Here is a 26447-nt window from a genome sequence, read left to right as displayed (position 1 = left end):
CTAAGTCTGAAACCCTAAATGCCTGCCCCATCCTTTCTGTAGCCCCCACTATGCTGGGCCACAGCTGATAGCAGAGCAGAGAGGACCCAGAGCTCCAATTAGAAAGGTCACATGAAGGTCAAGACCTATCTTATCTTGTTCCATGATTACAATTAATTATTGTGTTCTATATTATGTTGATCTGTAGTGCTAATGCAATCTGTTAAAGCTCAATGAAAATTAGAATAAGTCAAGTTTGAATAATAAGCAACCCTTTATTTGCTGACTGCCATTACAAAAACTGATTACATTAGCAACAAAAAAGTGTTTTCTTGAGTTGATGTCAGAGGCAGTTACTCCCCAAAATGTTAAGTAAAACAGTGTACAACATCAGTATTAAAATGTTAAATTTTACATTGTCTTTATCACTTTGATCTTCTGAACAATTTAATTGAGCAAAATAAGGTAAAAGATTACATGTTTATTTCATCTTCAGGAATGTAAAGGTCTAATTATTCAAACAGTTTTTATTATAAAACTAAACTCTGAAGGTGTCTACAGAGTTGGCTTTTTTTTTAAATGTTTTTCTTTAAATCAGTAGTCTAACAAGGATTAGAAAAGACAAAACTCTGTTCAGTGTTTCTGACAAAGTAGAAAGGGTGAAAACATAAATAAGGCTTTAATTTGGCAAAATATAATACAATGCCTTCTGTTATCCTCAAAGGAATGGTTTCCCAGAATGGTTTCCCAGTCACTTCACTCTGTAAAAGATCAGAAAGAAATTCATTTTAAAACAAAGCAACGAAAGGCAATCTGAATACATTCATTGTATACAAATTCCATTTGATCTAGCTCAGTCCTTTCAAGTAGGCTCAAAGAAACACACACTAATGATAATCAAAATAAAAGACGAGCCAGTGACACACACATGAAATCCCAGCAGCTCAGGAGGTTGAGGTAGGAGGATTGCAAGTTCAGAGCCAGCCTCCAAAAAAGTGAGGCGCTAAGCAACTCAGTGAGACCCTGTCTCTAAATAAAATACAAAATAGGGCTGGGGATGTGGCTCAGTAGTCAAGTGCCCTTGAATTCAATCCCCAGTACCCACCCCTCCAAAAAAGACAATTGTCAGGATTCAAAAGTTTTCAGGTAAAAAAATTAATAATGTAAGCCAAATCCTATTAGAAAATATTTAAGAGAACAACATTGGGAACCATTTTTATTAGCCCTATTCAAGAGAACATAAACCTAAAGCAAGTAAGTAGCACGGAAAGGAGAGATTGAAATTTACAACTATCCCCGCCTCAAATAAATAATGATAAGGTCTAAAGGCATGGGATAAAAGACAACATTATAAAAGCGCTCCTCAAATAAAACCCTTCCCTTACAACACAAAGGCCTGTTGGCTAACTTTAGAACATTGAGCATATTTAATAAACTTTTGGTATTATTAAATGCAAAGAAGGGCTCTACATTAATATTAGATCCAGGTTTAGGATATTACTAACAATGCTAGCAAAAGTGGTTTCTTTGGACTGGACTAGGAGAAGCCATTCTAGAACAGATATAAGAACTAACAGCAAGGAAAGAAGTTGCACATATACTGCGAGGAGAGTTTCTTATTTTAAGAATCCCTTGTTAAAGGTGAAGTGAAAAATTAGGGTGCTGACTAGAAGGAAAAATATGATTAAAATAAAACGCTGAGCATGTTTTCAATACTGAACAAAGGGACCATAAAGAGAGAGTAAGGTAGCAATCATGGGAAGGTGAGACAGAAGAGTTTCCCATGAAGCCAGGTTGTTTCACAATTTGAAAACAGGAGAATGCAGCAGAAGGGTGACTTCCAGAAACTGAAGAGGTCATTTTACAAGGATGAAAGATGGAAAGGAAGAGTCATTACTTTTGCTGATAGGTTAAAGAATGAGGAAAGTCTTCTGAGAGTTAACTGACTTGAATTAGCATTTTAAAGACAGCATATGCTCAGTTTGGTCATAGGATGAGAAGTCTTTAAAAGTGAAACAGTATGCCCGCCTCAAAAGAAGGATACTTAGTTCATATGTGAATACTCTACCCTAGGCAGTGTGACCTGAATCATTTATAAAGCAATAAAATCCAAATAACAAGAACAACAAAACCTGTATACTCACCAGCTAGAACACAAGTCATTTTTAAGTGCTAATCAACTGGAGCTTTCTAAGGTAATATAGACAATAAAAGCTCATTTGGATTTATTTATCCTCAATTAAAATTCTCACTTCAGGTGTTAAAAAATAGATTTCTTAGATTATCCCCAAGACCAACTTCAGTAAAATAGCTTCCAACCTGAAGAATGGAAGTCTAGGGGCTGGGGTGGTGGCTCAATGGTAGTGCGCTTGCCTGGCATGTGTGAGGCACTGGGTTTGATTCTCAGCACTGCATATAAACAAATAAATGAATAAAGATCCACCAATAACTAATAATAAAAAAAAAGAATGGAAGTAAGGCTGGGGTTATGACTCAGTGGTAGAGCGCTCGCCTAGCATGTACGACGAGGCCCTGGGTCTGATCCTCAGCACCACATAAAAATAAATAAAGATATTGTGCCCAACTACAAAAAAGAATGGAAGTCTAATACATGCCTTAGGCATAATCAATTTTGTGTGTTCTTTTTTCATGTAAAAATTAATTAATTGTAATGACTTGATTCTCAGATCAGCAATCTTACATTAATAAAAATGTTATGGTCACTTCATTTTACCAAGTCATAAACAGAGGGGAAATAAGAAAATATCACCCAAATAGTTTATCTGAACTAAGATCATAAGAAATTAATGAAGCAGTTATAAGCATTATGGCAATGCCCATACCCTGATAGCCAAGTGACAAGAGAGTTGAAAAAAGGTCAAAGTAGGCAAAAAATAAAAAATTTCCCCCCCTCCAAGATGAAAGACCTTTAAAATACACACAAGAGGGAAACAAAACTCCAAGAAAAAAAACAGGCTGTAATCTGAAACTTCCAAGACAGATAAAGAATGAATATTCCCTTTAGTGAAATGATGAGTTTCCTTTATTTGTGGTAAATACACATCACCCTCCCTTCACTATGTCTGTTATGCTTAAATAGACAGCGGAACTTCAATTCTCCTTACCCAAGGCCTGGTACTGTTATTTCTCCTTTGTGAGCTGTTGGTTTGCTGACTGTAGCAACTGCTGTAACTGTGTGAGAGTCTGATTTAGACTTATAAACATTTTCTCCTTTTCAGAAGACTCCTGAAAAGAAGATATAAGTGATGAACTCCAACACAAGGAAAAGGAATGTACAACCAAAATCAGAAAATATTTTATTGTTGTTTCAAATACAAACATGAAAATCCGAAAACATACATGAAAATCAGCAACAGCAAAAAACAGAGAAAAGTTGGTTGCTAACTATTAGTGCCAACTATTTGACAAAAAAAAAAAAAAAAAAAAAAAAAAAACCTATGCTGCAAAATATGTTCTCACTTAGCCACCTACAAAGAAATCTGTAATCTATGAATATCAGAAATAAATCCATTTTTTTCTTTCAGGAAAAAAAAAGAGCAGAGTCGAACAAGTCACAGTTAACATATATTGAATTATTGGATGCCAGGCATTGCTACTCACTATCTTAGATATATTAAGTATTAACCCATTTATTCCTTCAACAACCTTACAAGATAGAGTTATTATTACAGGGTATTATTTACATTGCCTTTTTTACATGGGCAACTAAAGCACAGAGTAATGAAACAATATGCCCAAAATTACACATGAAGGTATGAAGTCACAAGGCCAGGATTCACAAGCAGTCGCACTCCAGAGGCTTTACCCATGAGCATTATACCATTCTCTTTCTCCACTCAAACCTTGAAAACTAACATAATATGTCACTAGGCAATAGTAAAAACAAACATCAATCAAATCAGTGCATTTGAGAGGTGATATTTTGAAGAAAAGACTTTTAACTAAAAGCAAAATAGTAGTAGAGCACTTGCCTAGCATGCACAAAACCTGGGGTTCAATCCTCAGTTCTGTAATCAAAATAACAACACGAAGAAGAACACAAAATATCTGATGGAAACAGTTTTCTGGTCAGAGACAGATCTTGCAAATATTTAATCTCCACATAGTTTACAAGATATTAGCACAGAGATTTTGGGTTAAAGAAAATATGTACCGTTTCTGAGGAAACTTCACTATTCTCTATAACAATAGTGTCTCCAGCAGCTTTTACTATTTTGGACTGGATAAGATCCAGTGACTGTTGGGCCTGCAAGGAAAGCAATATAGTAGCCAATAAATAAATTTATACAAAATGAGTGATCTGTTACATGCTTTATACAACATTAAACCTCCTCTCAAGCCAGGGGCAGTGACACATGCCTGTGATCCCAGGGGCTCAGGAGGTTCAGACAGGAGGATCAAGGGTTCAAAGCCTGCCTCAGCAATGACAAGGTGCTAAGCAACTCAGTGAGACCCTGTCTCTACCTAAAATACAAAACAGAGCTGGAGATGTGGCCCAGGGGGGGAGTGTCCCTGAGTTCAATCTTGGATACCACACACACACACACACACAAAAACCACTCTTCTCAAGAAATGTAGAATTTTGGCATCAAAATGAAAATAGCTACATTCCCCCACCAGATTATAAGAATACATGCTCACTGTTTCAAAAAGTTCAAATCCAGAAACTGTATGAAGAAATTAAAAATAGAAAGAAACATGATCGATACTTAGGTTAGAATTAGATTTGGGGTCAGTCAATTCTAGTCGACTTTTTGTACAGCTCACATCTGAAAATGTTTTAAATCTTTAAACATTTTTTAAAAAGAAACAGAGAACATCTGAGAGAAACCACATATGGCCCACACATCCTACAATATTCTGACTCCTAATCTAGATCCCTCTCTGTGCATAATCTGTGCTTACAGGAAACTGGCAGAAATTTTAATATAAATGGATTTTAACATACATGCTGTTTTACTTTTCTGTTTTACAAAGTGTTTTATTAACATTTTTCAGTCAATATATATATGCATTTTCAATTGAGTGTTGCACAGAAATACATTATCTATTGTGTAAATCAAGACAGGTAACTGATAAACCTATCAATGCCATTTTAGCCATCATAAATAACATGGCCTATCCAAATCTTTGAGCATCTGTTTAATATCTTTAAAGTACTTTCTAAGAAACTATGCTGCTAGATTAAAACTGCATATTTTTAATTTTGATTCAGGGGTCAAAAATTAGAACAACACATCAAAAAAATTCACAGCTCAACCCTGACAGTGTACCACGTATCAAGGTTTGTACTTTAAAACTCTCTAAATTCACATTTTTTTCCCTACATTAAAATAATGTGAAGCAATTCTGGATTCCTAAACTTTTACATAACAATAATTATACGCTATAAGCATATAGAACCATCAAAAATACTCCTTTCTTACTTTAAAAGGTAATATTTTTAAAAATAAAATATTTATAAAAAATCTATTAGAATATCAAATATTTAAATGTTTGACAGTTTATAATACTGGTGAGGGTATAAGGCAACAAGAACTTGCAGGGAGGAATATAAATCACTATAGGATTGGGGGGTATCAATTTATAGTAACTATGAAAATTTAAGCTGAGTGTGGCAGAGCACACCTGTAATCCCATGACTTAAGAGGTTGAAGCAAAATGATCACAAATTTAAATTGCCTTAGCAATTTAGGGAGACCCCCATCTCAAAATAAAAAAGTAAGAAGTCTGGAGATATAGCTTAGTGGTAGAACATCCCTGGTTCAAACCTCAATTCTGGAAGGGTGGGAATTAAAGATGTGCATACCCCTTGATGTTGCAGTTCCAAGAAAGTGACATACTTGCTTTGTTAATGACTGTATCTCCCATAAACACTACCACAGTTTTAAAGCACATATGAACTTTACTACTAAAAGTGTCTCATGATGGACGCTGTGGCACAAGCCTATAAACCAGTAACTTAGGAGACTAAGGCAGGAGGATCCCCAATTTGAGGCCAGACAGCAACTTAACATAGCCTGATCTCAAAATTAAAAAGGGCTGCAGATGTAGGGAGGTAGTTGAGTGTTGTAAAGCACTCCTGGGTTCAGCCCTCAGTACACACACACACACACACACACACACACACACACACACATCAGAAATACAAATAAACGGTAAATCTAATAAAAATAATAAAATATGCAACCCTAAAAAATCATCCATTTATTATGAGATTAAGAAATATGTATTTGTACAAAGAAATAAATGAAAGCAATTTCTGAAACAACAGAAATATAGACATCTTTCAGTTTTACCCATAAAGATCAATAGATGTGTACTTTGTAAATGACTACACATGTGAAGTCCCAATTTTAAAAATATGGATGTAATCTGATTATATAATTAAATTTAAATTTTTACTGTTTTATAACTATAAAATGTGATGAAATGAGCTGAATTAAAAATAATGGAAAATAAGTCAAAACTATAAAAAGAGCCAGCTTCAATTTATAAGGATACAAAAGAAAAACTCCAAAATTAACTGTGTTTTCTTAAGATACAAGGCACAACACAGGCTCACAATATTGTGTCTCCATGTCAAGCAGCCTTACCTTATGTAAATCACCAGCTACCTTCTGTCTTTCACTTTGTTCAGTTTTAAGTTTTATGACTGTTTCATTTAACTGGGTCTTCAACTGTAAAAAAAAAAAAATAAAAATAAAGGAACACCACAATTAACTTAATTTGCACACTTCTTTGATTATACCGATACCTCTAGGACTTTAGAAATAGAGTATGAAAGAACAGGATCACTAACAGTTATTATGCACAGTGGATTAGCCAATATGCTACACCAGATGTACAGAAAAGCTAAGCAGTGGAGGTTTCCATCTGTAGAGCTACACGTAAGAAAAACTATAGAAATGAACTAGAGTTTGAAATAGAAAACTACAAATGCAAAAAACAAATCAAATTCCTGTAAAGCGCCTTTTTTAAAGGAGTCACTATTCAAAGTTATTGAAATCATTCCAAATTAAAGGCAAATAAAAATGTTACCAATTAGTTTTTAAAGACTTTCTTAATCTACATAGTTCAATTAAAGAGTCAATTGTATGATGTTTTTAAAGACATTGAATAGAAGATTACAAATCCAGTAAAATGAAGAACTTAAATGTTGATCATCCAGTAAAGACTTGACTAAAAAAAGCAATGCAAGATCATACTTCTTAATAACCAACTTTTCGAGTTATAAAAATCTATAAACTCTAGTGCCAATATAGAATGCCTCTTCCCTGACAACTGTTTGAATAAAATATGAGGGGAATGAACTATGCTGCCCAACAATAACTTTCTTTTCAAACTTAATCAAGTTAACTGTTTTTGTCTTGCACCCATAGGCATAACTGTCCAAACAGTTCTGGAGACTTAAAAAGGGAAAAATATAAGATACTGTCATTTAAAATTGGAGGGAGAATTACTGGGCAGGTGGGGGGAGCATTCCATTTGGAAATTGTATTTGGGGTACAACTTAAATACCAAAGTAGTGTTTGCTTCTTTACTAAACTTTGTGTTTAATACTTATGTCAGAGAGGTTAATCTTTTGGTCCAAGAATACAAAGTATGTACAGGCAAACAAAAATTATTCTACCTTAAAATGTGGCAATAGTTAACCTGAGCAAACCAAGACTAAAATAAGATTTCAAACTCAAGCCTAAGGGGAAAAAAAATGAAAGCAAGTACCACTTGAAATGGTTTTTTGACAGAACTGTAAAGGGGCAAAAAAAATATTACAAAAGAGAACACCAGGCTAAATGGAGATGTAGTTGTAATCCTCTATGCTCGTTACAAGATAGAGGCTGAATCAGCCACTGACCACTAAAGTTAAAAGGCAAAAATCACTTCACAGCTAATTAGAAGTGATAAAAAAAAAAAAAAAAAACCACCCCATTATTATGGGGTAAAGACTTACAACTGTGGCACATCATAATCCTGATAAAACATATGAACAGATCCAGTTTTACACAGCAGTGGGAATGAGTTCAATTAAAATAAAGCATGGGTAAATAAAAAGATATTTTATTTAAAAAATAGGGATGTGTGTGTTTTGAGAAATAATTTCTCATATAGCCCAGCTCAAAAAACTGATTCTCATAAATCACTGTCATAACATAGAAGAACAATCACAAATGAATTAATAAGTTTTAACTTGGTTTATATAGTAGTACTGATGAGAAACTTACTGAAATCTTCCTAAAATATGTTCAGGTACTTTAAAAAAAAAAAAAAATCTAACTCCATACTGTAACAACTTTTAAGTCACAGGAAAATAGAATGATTATTGTTTGAAACAAAGTAAGATGGCCAACTTCATATAAAAACTAAGCCTGTCAATAACAAGTATAAATTTCTAGAAACTGAAAAATGGGAATGCAGGTAACTGTATGTTTTAAGACATTTAGCTAATTGTAGTCATCCGTAAACCTGTATTGTGTGGACTACTATGTGTTAAGTAATTTGTTGATAAGGAATTTTATAATCTTTTGTTATTTGTAGTTTATAGAAAGACTAGTTAAAACAAGAAACTAGGTTTCTGTCCTTGAATAAAGAGCATGTATCTTCTCCCAGATTAGAAAATAAGACGTTCAATTAACTATTGTAGTTAAAGAAGAGAATCTTCGGGCTGGGGTTGTGGCTCAGCAGTATAGCACTCGCCTAGCATGTGTGAGGCCTTGGGTTTGATCCTCAGCACTACATAAAAATAAATATAAATAAATAAATAAATGTGTTGTGTTCAACTACAAATAAAAATAATATTAAAAAAATAAGAAGAGAATCTTCAAAACTCGGTCAAACTTTCGTTTCTTTATTCACTGAAAATATTGTGGTTGGAGAAATGAGGCTTTATAAAATGAAGGAAACTTTGAAAAAGAGCTGGAAGCCAAACATGCCATTGTTAGGAGCTAAGAAAAGAAGAATCATCTTAGGAATCATCAGAATATAAAGATTATCTTAAACTTACAAAAAATGCCAAGCTAAAGATGGTTAGCAAAGAATAAGTTTGGATGGTTTCTCCACATGTCAATACAAGTGTTTTCAGAGCCTCCTTGATACCCAGTGGAGAACAAGCTTCTTACCAAATTTAGCTCTTCATTCTGTCTTACTGCTTCAGAATATGAATCATCAAGTTTTTTCTGCAATTCAGTCAACAGATCTTTCAGCTGCAATGAAGTTTAGAGTTTAAGATTGATCTCCTTATGATATCCCATGTTTTGTATACTACTCGGAAGCTCTTCCACAAAAAACTCATACTGAAATATTTTATCACTCTGTTATAAGCTTAATTTGAATTGAGAAGCAAGGATGAAAAAATTCTATTTAAAGTACCTCTCTGACTTCTGTAACATAGGTAGATCGTTCAATTTCTGCCTTCTCTAGTTCCATTTCCAAATGTTCTCGTTCTCTCCTCAGCTAGCAATAAACAAAGAAGGAAAAGTTAACACACTAAAGATTTCCTTTTATGACGTTTCTCCACAATGAAAAGTTAGGACTTTTAGGAATATGAAATTATATCAACTCAAACACTGCCTGAGATATTAAGAACATAACTCGATCATTTTTAGATAAAAATTATCTTGAAACACAGATCTTTGGGGCTGGCTCTGTAGATCAGTGGCAGAGTGCTTATATCACATGTGTGAGGCACTAGGTTCGATCCTCAGCACCACATAAAAACAAATGAATATATAAAAATATTGTGTTCATCTACAACTAAAAAAGTATTTAAGAAAAAAAATTTAAAAATACAGATCTTTGGACCATCCACAATGTCAAATATTAGTTTATAAGTTACAAGTCAAATAATCAACATACATTTTCAATATCTTTGTTTTCTCTTCTTAATCGCTCTAGCTCTTGCTCTGAAGACGTAAATGATGACTGCATCTGAAATGTGAAACAATTATAAGACCAAGAAAACCACCAAGGATACACATCTTATACCTTGTACAATTCTGAATCATTTAAAAGACATTACAGAGGTTTTGAAATGTGTCTCATTTAAAGTCATACTGAGTTTTTAAAGAATTTAAAACATAAGAGTCATATGTAACTTGATTTAAATGTTGGTTAAAACCCATTTCATTTGTATGACAATATATTAGGCCCAATTAAAAGTGACTAATTTTTAAATTAACAAGTAACTGACAATCAGCTGTATTTAATCCCTAAATGCATTAACAGAGTACTACCAGTGACCCAAAAGTCTGCATATTTTGGCCCAAGAAAGTTAAGTAACAGATGGCAATCCTTCCAAATCCAAGCAAATGGTAGAATTAAGACTATATAATAACACTGGGGTCCCATGAACATAAAAATGAATTATTAATCTTTTCTTGAATATTATATATCATGGATTAATATCAATGTTTTAAAACTAGTTTTGAACCCAAAACTCTTCACCATATGGTATCACAGAGTAACTTCCAAAGCACTTTACATTCTATTTTATCACCCTTCAGTCATACTCTACAAGTGACTTTGAAACATGAGTGGGCCTCAGAAACCCAGAGGGCTCATTAGATTAAACTGCTGCCACTCCTACACATTTCAGATTCTAAAGTCTGGGGAAGGGCAAAGACCATGCACTTCTCACATATTCCTAGGTGATGCTGCTGCTGCTGCTGCTAGTCTAGACCACACACTCTCAAACTAATGCTTACGTTTTTCTATTTTCAATACCTGCTTAATAGTCTTTTGTGATTCATCAACCTTAACTTTCCATTTATTTTCTTCTTGCTCCACACTTCTCTGAAGCTTCTGTAAAATTCCTTCCTACAGACAAAGGTACAGTTGTTTGGAAAAATTCATGTTAAACTATTTAGGCTATAAATGAATAAGTTAATGATTTAAAAATAAAATAAAAAGGAAAGAGAGAGAAAAGGGAAATTGCATGGAAATGAAGGGAGACCCTCATTGCTATACAAAATTACATGTAAGAGGTTGTGAGGGGAATGGGAAAATTAACAAGGAGAGAAATGAATTACAGTAGATGGGGTAGAGAGAGAAGATGTGAGGGAAGGGGAGGGGGGATAGTAGGGGATAGGAAAGGTAGCAGAATACAACAGTCACTAATATGGCAGTATGTAAAAATCTGGATGTGTAACCCACATGATTCTGCAATCTGTATTTGGGGTAAAACTGGGAGTTCATAACCCACTTCAATCTAATGTATGAAATATGATATGTCAAGAGCTTTGTAATGTTGTGAACAACCAATAAAAAATAAATAAATAAATAAATAAAAAGTCATTTCGTACTGTTTCTGCAAGGACAGATTTATATTTTTCACACTCCAGCTGTAAAAGTGTGTGCATTTCATCAGCTTCTTTCAACTTGTGCTCTAGAGCCTGCAAAGAATGAAATTTTTTAAAAAAATTATAATTTTACAAGATTTGTTCTTCAAATTTGTTTTAGTATTTAATGTTACATTACAATAAACGGTTTCAGACTGTTCACAGTGAAGCACTAAATTTCAACCTTCCAAGCAGCAATGAAGTTCAACGACTTTTTGGTCATTCAGTGTTTACTAGTAAAACTTTTGAAGTCTACTCACTCAAAATAGATTACATAATTTTATGGTCAATGAGTTTGTTGCTTTTTAGTTAGATGGTAAAATCAAAGTAGACACACATGTAAAGGTTACAATGTTCATCTTACAGACAGGAAAAGGAATTTTATTCATGCCACTTGAGATTCAAGAGAAATATTAATATTAAATCCCCTCACTTTCAGTGGTCAAAGATAAACTCCAATTCAGGTTTTTAATACTACTAGTGGAACATATGGAGGCACTGCAGAAAACCATGAAGACTCTACCTACCTATCTCAACTGATCATTACTTTTTAAACTCAAACTAAAAAAAAAGAGATAATCACATATTGTTTTAGAAATGATTATGACACAGAGTTAGAGAAAGGGAAGACATTAGCTTTGTACATAATCAGATGTAAGGAAAACTTAATAGTATTTTCACTAAACTCTATACAAAATGAAATCACCTTCTTATACTTTCCTCAAAAAATCATGATCCTACTAAAAATACATCTTTTATATCTTTCCAGAGTTTATGAAAACAAGTTCTGATTTACTCCTTTTTCCATGTTCAAATATGGACAATTCACTTTTTGTACCAACCTTAACCTCCTCTGAACCTGAAGTTCCAGCTATACATTCTTTGGCCTTCTGTTCAAATCCACACAACCATTCACTGTAATTCTGTAGGGGGAAAAAGACAAAGTCATCGATTTCCAAAAAAAATCTAAAAGAAATAAATCAAACATTTAAAGTAACTAAAGTAGACAAATATAAAACTCCACAGATAACATCTCATTAGAAATATTAAAGAGGCAATGTAACTTTCATAAGTTGAAAATAGCGTAGTCTTGAAATTAAACACTAAAAATATACCTATGCACCACCATCAAAATAAAATTCCTATTTATCCTGACAAACAATATTTGCAACTCAATTCTGAACTCAAAGATAGAAGACCAAGGCTCAAACCTGGCTTCCACCACTTACTAGCACCAGGACCAATGAACTCAATCTTTAAATCACTGGAAATCAAGAATAATTAATTTTTAAAAACTTCTTTTCAAATACAACAGTGCTTAAAAACTAAGTACTCTGAATTAAAAAACTGTAAGTTAAGTTTTGCCCAGAGGATTTCAAATTCTTTGATAGCATTTAGGGGTTCCTGAAAATGCTACATCAAATTAAAAACTGTATATTATAAATTATTTTTAAAGTCATAATGAGAAATGACATGCATGTGCAAACAATTCCTCAAATCCAACAAAAACCTCAACTTGTAAGATATGAAGGATAAGAAAATATTTATCTTGAAACATCAAGAAATAAGCTTCTTTGTTATTAGCATAATTTAATAAAATCATTGGCTTTAAAAAGGGTTTTATACATGAAATAAATACTTTATTGCTTCCTATTGCTATTTTGATAAGTAGATCCCCATGGAGAGATTAAACTATAAAGACATTGAGGTGTGGGAGGTTAACTGACATGAATAACACATATTCTAGTTTTAGACATTATTCTAAATTTCAGAGTAAATTATTCTAAATCTTTCAAGCTTCCTTTGTGAATTTTAAACTTTGATGAAAAGAGTATTTGTTCAACATTACAAATCAAAATTTCTTCTTATACCTCTCTTAAGTCTTCAGTTTAGTTTAACTCAAAAAGGAACACTATGTTTCTATTAACTCTTATAAAGCATTTTACTTCTGTGGCTGAATTTGAGATGGTCTATCAACAATCAAATAAGAATAAAAATAAGATGCTGAGATCACCCCATAGTATAATACCTTCAACATCACATTGTTTACATAGCTTTTCCATTTTATAAAAGAATGACATTTTCACATTATAAATTTGAACCACAACTCCAAGTATATGATTTAACTTCTACTTAACAGCTTCAAATATTGAGATTTAAAATTAGATGAAAAACTGATTTAATCACTTAACATTTATAAATCTCCCTCACCAAGGTCATATAGTTTAATCTCTCCATGTTAATCTGCTCAGCAAAACAGCAACAGCAAACAGCAAATTAAAAAAAAAAATCTAATGTATAAAAGTCTATTAATGTTTAGTTTAATGTATTTTTCAGATACAGACAATATGCAGAAGTATTTACATGAACAAAAGCCAAAGAATATCTTCCATGTTTTATTGGTGATTTATAAATTTTTAGTCATTTGGTTATTGTCAAGGGGTTACTACTATTAACAATGAATTCACTGAAATGGACCAAATTATGTTATATGCATCTATGAATATGTCAAAATAAACCCTGCTATTATGTATAACTATAGTACACTACTCAAAACTGAAAAAAAAAATGAAATTGTGCTGGGCACAGTGGCACATGCCTGTAATCCTAGATAGTCGGGAGACTGAGGCAAGAGGATCATACATTTCAAGGCCAGTCTGGGCAATGTCTCAAAACAAAAAAGGCTGGGTGTGTAGCTCAGTGGTAGAGCATTTGCCTAGCACATGCAAGGCCTTGGATTCAATCCTCAGCACCAAAATTTAAAAGAAATCAAAATGAATATGCCACAGTTAGAAGAAAATTTTTGCTGTTGGTAGTCTTTCACAATCTTTGAAAAACAGCAACTACCAGTCATTAACTCTCTTGGTTAATACTGCCAAATAAATAAATCTTTAAATTGTATTTCCATTAATAAAGTAGAAACAAAAATAGATATGGCCACAAAAGAAAATTATAAAATATATTCACAGTAAGCCCTCCTTCTAGATTCAATGTAATAATAGCACTTGAATTGACAGTGTGTTTCTATGTTTACCCAGGGCTAGATATTTCATCAGTTTATTTAATTGAAACAATTTTATATCACAACTGGAGAAATGCAAGTAATGACTAAATATACAAAATGAAGAATATATTTCTTAATGTAATACTATATTTAAAGGAATTCTTTTTTTTAAAAGAATCACTGTTGTTTGCCTTCAAAATAACCCATGCAGTGCAAGATGGGAGGTAAAACAAGACTGTTTATATATTGATACATGGCATATATTGATAATTGCTCAAGAAGGATATTGGGCTCACTATTCCAGTATCTCTTCTTCTGAACACATAAACTATTTTCCATTAAAATAAAAAATATGCACCCCACCACTTTAAGAAACACGTGCATATTCACTGGACTTCTCTGCTCTCAAATACTTTCTGTGTAATTTTCTGAACCAAATTAACTTTTCTTTCCTACTTAAAACATGTACATCCTTACATAAATCAAGTTGTTTTCTATTATCTTTAAGATTTTTGCTTGAAGAAGTTAATAAGATGACCAAAATCTTGAGTTTTACAATGTAGAGGTTGGGTTCATAGTATTGAGTACATAAAGAAATAAAATGTTGCTACAACTAAGAAGTAATCACTTAAAATTAAGTTCTACTTTGAGCAAAACCATTAAGAATATTATTGGTTTTATTGACCACTCAGAAACAATTCTTTCCCAGATATGTTTATAATTCTCTAAATTTTATAGAATACAACAACAGTTTCAGATGAATATATACATGAGTTGTGAAACAAGGTATCTTTTATAACTACTCAAAAGCACCCTGGATTAATGAAGGGACAGATTAAGGTATCGACACACTATCAAAACCAAGTGTTGACAGCAAATACTGTGCATTCAACTTTCTTGAATAATGTCATGTTAAAAAAGTAATAAATTATTCTTACCAAATTAGAAGGGACAGACACTTTTGGAAATAATTTTTTGAGAACTTCTTTAGCCTTCAACTCAACAGCTTCTACATGTTGCTGTCTTTCCTAAAGCAGAAAACAGACCAAATCAAACTTAAAAAATAACAATTTTTTAAAAGAGAAAAAACTATGGTCTTTTAAGCACTAAAGGAGGAAAAAGTCAATGTAAAACAAAAATTACTTTAATACTGGCAAATGTCAGGATTTTTCATTTTAAAATATTAAAATGCTTTCAAAATTAGAAAAAATCTGCAAAATCTCTAAAGCATCCTAAGTAGCAAATAATGTTTTATATTAATCAAGCCAAAACAATATCTGATAATATGGACATTTTCCTTGGCATTAGAAATCAAATGATTTGCCTCTCCAGGAACAATTCCAAACACACACACACACACACACACACACACACACACACACCCCAACCAGAAAGAAGGGGGGCAGGGCGGAAACCACTTCTGTAGAGTTAAAACTTTATAAACTACCTTACCAAGAAACATGTATCTGGGCAACATAAATGACATTAACTAGCTACTAAATCTCGATTAAAAAAAAATCAATCATAGGACTATAATGCCATGGTAATTAATTAAAAATAAAATGGAAAATTTCATATTTCCATCTTCGATGTCAGGTGAAGCTATTTATGCTAAACAAAAGAACCACCAAAAATTCATGGGTGGAAAAAAATGGGGAAAAGAAGAGAACAAGGAAAAACTAATGACATTATTTCACTAATGCTGAGCATAAAGAAGACTAATTCTGAAACTTGTACATGGACTCCATCAGCTGTAAATTTAAAGTATTACAAATGTATAAATCTAAAGTTGCTGATTCTAAATCCAACTTCAATGGATAATAAACTCAAAACCATTGTTTGTCAAAATTAGGGTGATGATTTGATCACACCTGTCCCCCAAAATCTAATAATCAAACTATCTCCTTAAAAGGAAAAACAAACTATAAAAATGTACATCTATACCAAGCCAAGAAAATCATCACAAAACAACACTCTTGAGTTTCAACAAATGATAAGAAAGCAAACATACTAGCAACATCTCAATTATATCTTTCTCTAATAATTTAAGATGGATCTTTGAAATCAATTACTGACTTAAGGTATACACATTTCAATTTAAGAAAATCTAATTACGTGAAAATCTAAATTTGTATAACAAAAAGCTAGAGATTTCATCATATTGCTATTACTTTATTAAGGACTTTTGGCAGTATTTTCAAATAGTTGTTTTACTGGGGCATTTTCAATAATTCAACAAAGTTCACTAAATTGCAGAAATACACCCACCAGCATAAAATAAAGTGTAGTCATTCAACAACAACAACTTCAGAGGCTATTTTGAGGGTGTTTTTGTGTGTGTGGTGCTGGAGATCGACCCCGGGCCTTGTGCATGCAAGGCAAGCAGTCTACCAACTGACTATATGCCCTGCCCAATTTTGAGGTAATTTTTACCATTTGATCAGTGATTATCACAGGCAATCTTTAAAGAAAATTAGTTAGGAAAAGACTGTGGAACAGAAGCTTTTTGAAAACTTATTTAAAAAAAAAAGTACTAAAGTGAATGTTTAACTTCTTTTTGTTTTATTTTGTGTGGTAGCAAGATGGAAACCTAGAAGCATTCTACCACTCATCTACATCCCCAATCCTTTTTGTGTGGAGATAAGGTCTTGCTAAGTTGCTACAGCTGGATGGAACTTGAAATCCTCCTGCCTAAGCCTTCAGGGTCTCTGACCAGGGCAGTAGTGTCTAACTTCTAACAAGGGCTACAAAGATGAGAAGTTATTTTTATTGCCCACCCCCAACCCTCAGGGATGAGCATCAAACCCAGGGTTATCACACTTCCAGGGCAAGCCTAGGAAGCTTTACCATTGAACCACACACCCCAACAAGAAGTTACTTTTATTCTGTATTAACAATTTTAGCTAAAAAGTTTTCATTTGACATAATGGTTTGATTATAATCCATTATTCTACTTCAACACCAGGAAAAGATCTAATGTTGGATATTGCATTATAATTTCCTTACCATCTTTAAGTGGTACATATATGTATGTATGTATGTGTGTGTGTGTATGTATATATCTTTCATGTAAACCTGTCATTTATAGTAGCTCCTCAAAAGTATTTTTTACTTTAAAAATAGTCCTGGAAAGGCAGTATGCCACCCTCTCTTAACATCTTTGGTAACTGTTACTTATTTCTAATACCTAAATCACTAAAATGTGTTACATGGTTACTTCTTGCAATACAATTTGTGGCTGGGTCAATCAATATCACTTGACACCTATGCTATTTAAGGACTGTCTAAATTTTGTTAAAATGGAGAAGACTGAATTTTATTCTCTGTAGATCATTAGCTGTGCAAAAAGCCATCATGCATACAAAATCTAGTTCTCTTTTAGAAACATAATATGCAAACATGCTCTCGCAGGTGGCAGGTAGCTTCTTACAGGAATGGCAAGATCAGCACTTTCTAGACATCCAGTATTACTAGCAAAATAAATGGTAAAGGGTAGCTCTTAACAGTGAAAAACAAAAGTATAGAAACAGGCAGAACTGTGACTATACAACTGCAACCATTCACAATTAAACAATAATGCCTTGACTATTCTAGATTTTTCTACTCTGTGGCCTAAATTTCTCCACTCCTAATACCTACTCAACTATTTCAAATTTAAGTTTTAGTAAAAATTACAATCAGGTCAATAGGCATATAAGTAAATAACAAATAAAGGAAATGTAAAACTATATTCTGCTAAGAAAAGCCTTCAAATATCTTAAGATTTGTATTTAAAATTCAGCAGATTACCTTGGCACATAAACCACTTTAAGAATGCTGAATTAAATTATATGGGTTCTTTCATTCAACCCATCTACAAAATTCAATACTCCTGTTCCACATTGATTCAATTCTCTCAATCTTTAAAAACTACTCCTTCGTTATAATCCATTATAAATCTTCACACCCAATAAACAAGTTAAGCTCAAGGAGAATGTCCTTCATTGTTCTGAAGACAATGAGGATTATGTGTTTCAGGAGTACTTTCCAAACTCTGGTCAAAATAATTAATGCTTGATACGAATATTCCATTTTAAACATGACTCATGTGTCATTACTATCCATCTGCCTCAAAATGTAAAAAGTTTAAGTCCCCTTCTCCTAAAGAACCATCTTCAATAACATACTGAGAACTGATATCTTTCCTATATTTCTTAAGACTTATCATTACTTAGAGTCTTCCTGGTGTAGCCCCCTTCCCCCAAAATCTTGTTTGCTGTGCATCACAGATACATGTTAGGTACGTGTCTGCTAAAACAGTTAGATTTCTTTGGTTTGGGGTTTTCACTGAAGTTCTCTTAACTACCCCCAATAGGCACAATCTCTGAAAAAAACCTATGTGCCTAGCACAGGCCTTCTGAGACTCTTCAGCAAAAGCTCCAACAGAGATCATCCCAACAAATAAGCATGCCCAAAACTAAAGCCTGAAGGAGTATACGAAAAAAGCAGAAATGACAAGAAATGATAAATGTGGATGGTAAGATTTTATATTTAAATTGCAGTAAAATTAAATGCTTTAGTCTGATTTTAAGACAAACTGCAGATTTTCTCTGTTCAGTGGATTGTTTCTAAGAGTTAGCATTACAACCTTGGAAGTCTTGTTCACTTTGTCCTGCAGCATTTTTTCAGTTGATGCCAATGCTTCCATTGCTTCCCAGTTTTTCTCCCGAAGGTCCTAATCATTTTTAGAAAGAATGATTTCAGTTTATCCATTATTAAAAAAATTTTGCTTTTCACTTCATCAGTATTTTGCACTGCATTTAAATGCTGGTTACTGCAAAATCATTTCAATGGGAAAGTATGTATATTAGCAAAAAAATAAAAAGCAATGTTTAGAAGTTTGAATGAGAAAATAAAGATGCCCGCCTTCCATGTTTTAGTACACACACCGAATATGCCAGCTTTAAAAGTAATTACTGTGCACACGTGAAAAAGAAGAAAGCATTCAAAAGTAAACACACAAACCAAGATCACAAGTATGATTTCGGGTACACTGAACATTAGAAGATTAAGGACAGAGCAAATACACAAGTATTGCAAAAAGCTTCTCATGTGATTTTTAAAAGGGCCCAATATTGTCATGGGACTTTCCACTGTATCACATTTTTTCCTTTAATGTTTTAATAAAGTTAACATATTTCCAGTATACCTAAAAATGACACAGTAATTTACTGTGTTCCCTTTCTTTCATGGCATGGTCAAATGTGTATGCCACAAAACCAACCTGACACAAACTGTACAAACTAGTTGCGTGAGGCAAATAGGCAGCTGGAAAACTGTAAAACATGTTCTCATACAGGAGAAACAAAGGTCATCGAAAAACTGAGCTCCAAAAGATCTTGATTTTAACAGCATTTCAATAGCAAATATAAGTAAAGACAATCTGCTAACTTTCAGTCTTACTTCAGAATCAGAAATCTAAATATAACCCAAAAGTAAAAAGCCAATATTCACCATGTATTGAATACTTAGGTGCCAAATACTGTATTTGGCATATCACAAATTCTCGCTAATGCTTACAACAATTTATAATATTTATTCCCATTTTATAGAGAGGGAACCATAACTGAATGTTAGGAAATCTGGCCACCAATACAAAGTAAATGAAGTGGCAGAACTAGAATGGACTGACGCTGCACTCTGCCGGCCTCCAGTGTCCTGCCTCTTTCCACGCTTCAAGGCCTCCAGTGCCGTTGCCATTGCTGCTGCTCCTGTATTAAACTGGCATTACCATGTCCTCCTTATCTCAAAATCCCAATAAAACACAGTTAAAATGTTAGCAGGATATTGGCAAGTTCACCTCAAGTTCTGTTGCTAAGCAATGCTGTTAGTAATGTTACATGACATACGAAGGGCAACTCACGTACCTAATTTTGACAAACTCGGGGGTGCAGGAAAATGCCAACTTGTTAAATTAAGAATTTGACCCAAATTTTTAAAAGTTTAACTTATACTAGATAACATATATATTTATTATCAACATCTCCTTCGATTTCAATAATAATTTGGTCTTATTAATCATATTTTTATGTACAAAAATGCATCCTAGAGCAAGAATTTTTGGACTCTATTTATAGGGATCACCTTCTGGTAAGAGAAAATGTGTGACATTCACCTAAATTCACCATTTGTCTGCTCAGAAAGAATACCAGACTAAGAGCTCCTAAAGAACTGTTCCTTCCCATTTTAGTATAAATGCATTCAGGTTCTAGGGCTTCTAACAAACTTAATTACCAAAACACGCACTGCATCTCAAGTTAAAAAAAAAAAAAAAGGAAAGCTCCAGATGGCTCTGAAAACTTAATTATTGATCAATACTGGCATTACTTTTAGTCTATAAAAAGGCTAGCCTGATCTAAATAGGAGTAAATATCTTTGATTTTAAAATACTGAGTTTGAAAGATTATTTTTCCAAATAAAAGTTCAATAAAAAGTCAATTACATTTTTAGTTAAAAAATCCAAAGCTTTAATAGTTAAAATATTTCTATGTGTAAAAATTGTCTTTTACCTATTAAAAAAAATATACTCCTCAATAAAATGATTACTCTAATCATGCACCTCTTATCAAAAAAGTTAAAACATAGAAAGCAATAGTACTTTCTTACAAAGATTAAGAAAAATATTTCTGAAGCAACTTTTCAATGTTGAATAAAAAGAAGTTTTATTTTTATTTAGATTTACTTACATTGTTTTTCTTCCTTTGGTGTTCAACAGCATCTTTCAAAGAATCTAACTCATTCTGGAGACCAGTTATTTCCTTCTCTCTGTCTGAAATTCTAAACCAGAATATTAGTACATATTTTAGGCAAACAGTGATTTTAGATGAACAGTAACACAATTTCGATATTAGGTAAACAATAATGTAATTTAGATACCTATGTATGAATATTTGTTATCACAAAATAGATGTTCTGAAAACTGTATTAACTTAGCTACTATTTAACACAGAAAGTCCATCATACGAATTCTTAATTTCAGAAATGATTTTTCAAAGAAGTTTACACACATGAAATGCTGAGGTTTGTTCTAAAAAGAAAACAACTGTTAAGAAATAGTTCATGAATACATGAACCACTGTCATCACAGTTATTTTCCTTTTTTACCTGGATCAGCTATTTTCAGAGGAGTAAAAACTGATACAAAGGCAGTCCCCTACATTAATTTTTTTTTCCCCAGAAGGCAATGAAACACTTATGGCTTTAAGTAACTAAACCACAATAAAAGCATGATATTAAAATGAGCAAGGAGTAATTTTGCCATTTTCTTTTTTTTTTTTAAAGAGAGAAAGAGAGAGGAGAGAGAGTGAGAGAGAGAATTTTTAATATTTATTTTTTAGTTCTCAGCGGACACAACATCTTTGTTCATATGTGGTGCTGAGGATCGAACCCGGGCCGCACGCATGCGAGGCGAGCGCACTACCGCTTGAGCCACATCCCCAGCCCTAATTTTGCCATTTTCACATCTTAGGATTTATTTATTTTTTCCCCATGGTCCTATCCAATGAACGAATTATTTCCCATAAATGCAGAAAGCCATGGCAAAGATTCATAGTTAAGAGTGGCTTGAGTATAAAGTTAAATTACAGATAGCTCCTTCTTAAGAATAAGGCTCTAAATAAGGGGTGCCATGCCCAGAGTCTGTTTTAGTATGGCCTTGAAATAAGCGCTGTTTCAACTTTTTTTTTTTTTTTAAGATAAGGTCTCACTATGTTGCTCATATAACATTTTAAACTTATTTTAAGTTTATGCATGTAAATTTATTTTAAGTATATATTGCTCAGGCTATAGTCTCAGACTCACGGCCTCCAGTAATCCACCCACCTCAGCCTCCCAAGTAGCTGGAACTACAGAAAAGCACCATCATGTCTAGTCTCCTGTTTTGTTTTTAAAGGTTGAAAAATAAAAAGTAGTATGAAACAAAGACCTACGTAGATCCCAAAATCTAAAATATTCATTATTAGACCCTTTAATAGAAAATCTTTACAGATCCAGGATCAAGATTAAAAAATAGTAAATAATTCTAACCTAATAAGTGACCAACTTTATAAAGAAGCCAAAAGGAAAATTATTATTTAGATTAAATCTAACCATTTAGATTACCAATATCACCTATTAATATTCTTAATGTGGCTGAGATTTAACACTTGACACATGCTATAACTTATCTGAAATTACCTCAAATGTAGCCTTCTAGCAAAAGTTATAGGTCAAAAAGAACTTTCAGTTTTTTTTTTTCAAGTTCTACTTAAAAGAGAGCAAGTGGAAAGATTATAAGTTTTCTTTAAAATCCAAGAGTTAACCCAAAATGTGAACCATTATATTGCACAATGAGATCTAGAATAAAGAAGACTCAGTAGGAAAACTGAGGTAACTAAAGGTGATCTAGTAAAGTTGTTAAAGTGTAGTTTGATTGAATATTTTCCTAATGCCTAAAAAAAGAGAAAAAAATAATATCTCCCTTAGCAAGATATTCAAAGAAATCGAAATACAATTAGAAGGAGCATCCACCAGCCAAAGACACAGCTAAACTCCACTGATGAGCAGTTCAAAATATGTAAACAGAACTGTAAAAAATAGGTGATCATTTGCAGTCCCATTAAATTATTTCTGATAACTCTTTAGCACATAAAATGTTATCACTTCCCAAACTATGAATCAAACTTATTACTTACACTTTCAATAATTCCTCATGAGGGGGGAAAGAAGATACCTATTTAAAAAGAATTAAATGTTATTTCAAAACAAAACTTTCTAGAAGAAGAAAAAAAAAATCTTCTCACATATAAATTAAGACAATACCAAGAGAAAATACCGTTGTTCCCCGTGTTAGCACCTTAACTTTGTGATTTTAATAAAATCATGTACAAATTTGTAAGATGTACTGAGTACTAACTCTAATCTTCATTGTCACTATATACTTAAACTTTTCATTTAACAAATACTTATTAATTTCCTATGGGCAAAGCACTGAGGTAATATTTAACTAAAAACACTGACTTTTCACTTGGGCTTGCAAAAGGAAAAACTTGACATCTCTGTCTCCAGTTTACATCTGACTGTTTTGTTCTAAATCACCTTGGATTCCAGGTACAAGAGGTATAATCGATAAACATCATATAATGAGTCAAAACTACTCCCCAGGCAACAATAACTTTTTCATCATCCCAACAATGCCATCCTGACCAATTCTGAAATAATAAAAAACCAGGCCACAATCTGACCAAAATTGCTAAACTATGCATATTTCTGGTTCCTCTTGTCTACATAATCTGTAAGCTCATGCCAGTACCCCCAAAGACAAGGCTAGAAACACTGATTTCCCTTTTACTTCCTGGTGTCCCACCAAGATTTAGGTTCCTTTCCTGATTTTCACCATTACTTTTTCTGTTTTGTGGGCAACTAGCCACATTTTATTTATTTGGATCCCTGGAGCCAGTCTTCCAGCCTAGGACTCCAGTAATAGAAATAGCTTGAATTTCCATACTTTATAATCCATATTTCACTATGTAAAAAATTTAATCTTTCAAAAGTAACTTTAAAAAACCCTTAAATGAAAATGAAATCAAAAGGAAAGTTTGGAAATTTTCCTAATATGTAACAAAAAGTTCACTTTTACATAATATGCAAAGGCACACAGCCTTCACATATTTATTCCTTGATGACTTCAATCTCCCAACCTAAATATTAGAAACTTCTTGTCAACCAGGATTCTACTTCCTTTTTTTTTTTTTTTTTAAATAACCTTCATTTATTTATTTATATGTGGTGCTGAGGATCAAACCCAGAGCCTCACTCTTGCTAGGCAAGCACTCTACCACTGAGCCACAATCTCAGCTCAGGATTCTAATTCTTTGCCTTTCAAAATAAATACTATTGTATCCACACATTTGTAAATAAAATTGTGGGGAATATGCCATTTAAAATTTTATTTTTATCAAGCAGAGTTACCACCTTGAATATATATTTTAAATAATGGTAGATAGACCATTACTTACAACATACTTGTTTTTCTCCAATTATTGATTTTTTTTGAGAAAGCAACAATAGCGTATACATGTTTAAAATGACCTCTGTAAGATTTTAAGTAACTTCATAAGAAAAGCAATCTAGAGGATCAGAATACACACAGATATAAAAAAAAAGAGCTAAATTCAGATAATAATATTATTTGGGTATATTTTTATATATTGTAGATTATTTTATCTTGGCTATGGCATAGCAAATTGCTTTGTCTTACAGGAAATTTGATAAATGTTTGTATAAATAATAGAACTCTTTAATCTCAAGGAAAATATAAAAAACTGCAATTGTATAATTTTTACAATTGTATAATTTTTACAATATATATTTCTTATATTTTTATATATTATAATTTTGTTGGTTGTATAATTTTTACCACAAAGGCAAAAGGCAGGACATTTAATAATACCTACCTGTTGGTAATTTTGTTGCTTAAGCTGTTCAATCTGGGATTGAAACAATTTGTTTTCATCTTGTACCTCCTATTTCAACAAAAATAAGACATGAATACCCACCAGAGACTTTTATTTTCCATAAGTTTTTGAAATACATCATACAATCTAGAAAAATTCCAAAATAGTAACAATCTTAAAAGGATGTGATAGGCCTTATTTTAAATATGTAATTACAGTAATTATACTTAGTACTAGTCTGGCAATGACACATCTCCATGAAACAAAATAGAAGACAGAATAGGCCCAAATATTTATAGGAATTTAGTATGGAGTGACATTTCACATTAGTAGAAATAGGTTTCTCAATTAGCACTAGTGGCATTTTGGACTGGATATTTCTTTGATGTAGGTAGGTTGCCCTATATATAGTAGAACATTTGGCAATTCATAGCCTTCATCTAGTAGATGCAATAACACCTTTCTTCCAGCTTTGACAACCAAAGTTTTATTTCTAGATATTGCTAAATGTGCCCTGGGGAGCAAAACCACTTCAGAAAAGATGGATTATTTAATAATGGACCTAGCCTTTCTTGATAAAGTATTAAACTTCCAAAAGAGAGGGAAAAACACACACATACACAAAAAAGTCAAAAGAAAAACTCAGGCAAACAAATCAACTCATAGTAACAAAGGCTAATTTCCAGGTTATTATATAAAAAGTATCTTACTAATAATAACAAAAGGCTTATTTCCAGGCTTGCCTCGCATGTATGAGGCACTGGGTTCAATCCTCAGCACCACATAAAAATAAGCAAATAAAATAAAGGCATGCTGTTCATCTACAACTACAAAAAAGAAAAGGCCAATTTCCATTATTATGTAAAAAGCATAATAAATTAGTAAGAATAGTAAGTCATTCCAGAAGAAAAAGTATAGAAAAAAATAAATAAAAATTTAATTATAAATCAATTTAACACATGAAGAATGCTTAACTTCTCTCACAATCAAACACAAATTTAAAACAATCTTAACAGCTTTCAAGAATAATATCAAATGTTATCATCTTTTGTCAGTGTTGGAACACTGGGAAGTGGGCCTCTATTAGCAAGACTAAATTAGTAGGAACATTTTTGGAGGGCAATTTAACATTACCTAACAAAATTTAAAATAAGCTTACCTGGGAGGGACAGGCATGTGACAGAACCAACCCTTACAGTATGAAACGTGAGCAAAACTAGTTCAAGACACTGAAGACATATACAAACATGTAATGACTTCAAATCACTGTTCTGTAAGTATCTAAACATTAACTACATGAAGGTGAGGAGATACTGACTTCCTATTTAAGCTCTTTCAAAATAAAACATCTGCATAAACCTTTGACCCATAAATTTATAACACAGAGACAGGAGCAAAATTATTCAAAATGTATTCACTACAGAATTGTTTGTAACACAAAAAACAACACTGAACAGTCTAGGATTCCACCAACTGGGATTGATTATATAAATAATACAAAAGGCTATTCAAAGTTAAAGCCAGAAATGTACTTCCCTGGAGAGACCTCAAAAACATTGGTAATTAGGGAAGAAAACAAAAACAACAACAAAAAAAACTATATAAGTAATACAAGTAAAAATACATTTATATATT

The 26447-nt window shown here is 32.6% G+C and overlaps 1 protein-coding gene across 6 annotated transcripts in view; it reads right to left on the bottom strand.

The window, feature by feature from the left end:
* Positions 1 to 229: 229 nt before the first annotated feature.
* Positions 230 to 26447, bottom strand: part of KTN1 (kinectin 1) — a 78911-nt gene continuing 52693 nt past the window's right edge. For 3 of the 6 annotated variants that reach the window (XM_081293097.1, XM_081293098.1, XM_081293099.1), the window contains exons 29-43: positions 24813 to 24881; positions 23052 to 23089; positions 21066 to 21156; positions 18968 to 19054; positions 15279 to 15368; positions 12179 to 12259; positions 11301 to 11390; positions 10723 to 10815; positions 9856 to 9927; positions 9370 to 9453; positions 9120 to 9203; positions 6597 to 6680; positions 4154 to 4246; positions 3105 to 3225; positions 230 to 740 (exon numbers count right to left, since the gene is read on the bottom strand). In XM_081293097.1, the coding sequence (XP_081149223.1) occupies positions 3121 to 3225; positions 4154 to 4246; positions 6597 to 6680; positions 9120 to 9203; positions 9370 to 9453; positions 9856 to 9927; positions 10723 to 10815; positions 11301 to 11390; positions 12179 to 12259; positions 15279 to 15368; positions 18968 to 19054; positions 21066 to 21156; positions 23052 to 23089; positions 24813 to 24881 (1161 nt within the window). In that variant the 3' untranslated portion in view covers positions 230 to 740; positions 3105 to 3120. The remainder of the gene's footprint in view (positions 741 to 3104; positions 3226 to 4153; positions 4247 to 6596; positions 6681 to 9119; positions 9204 to 9369; positions 9454 to 9855; positions 9928 to 10722; positions 10816 to 11300; positions 11391 to 12178; positions 12260 to 15278; positions 15369 to 18967; positions 19055 to 21065; positions 21157 to 23051; positions 23090 to 24812; positions 24882 to 26447) is intronic. The other 3 variants (XM_081293100.1, XM_081293101.1, XM_081293102.1) reach the window with 3 other exon arrangements.

The sequence above is a fragment of the Spermophilus citellus genome (assembly GCF_964194105.1).
Source record: "Spermophilus citellus genome assembly, chromosome: 4".
NCBI classification, from domain to species: Eukaryota; Metazoa; Chordata; class Mammalia; order Rodentia; family Sciuridae; genus Spermophilus; species Spermophilus citellus.
This window is presented reverse-complemented; position numbering and strand designations above follow the sequence as displayed.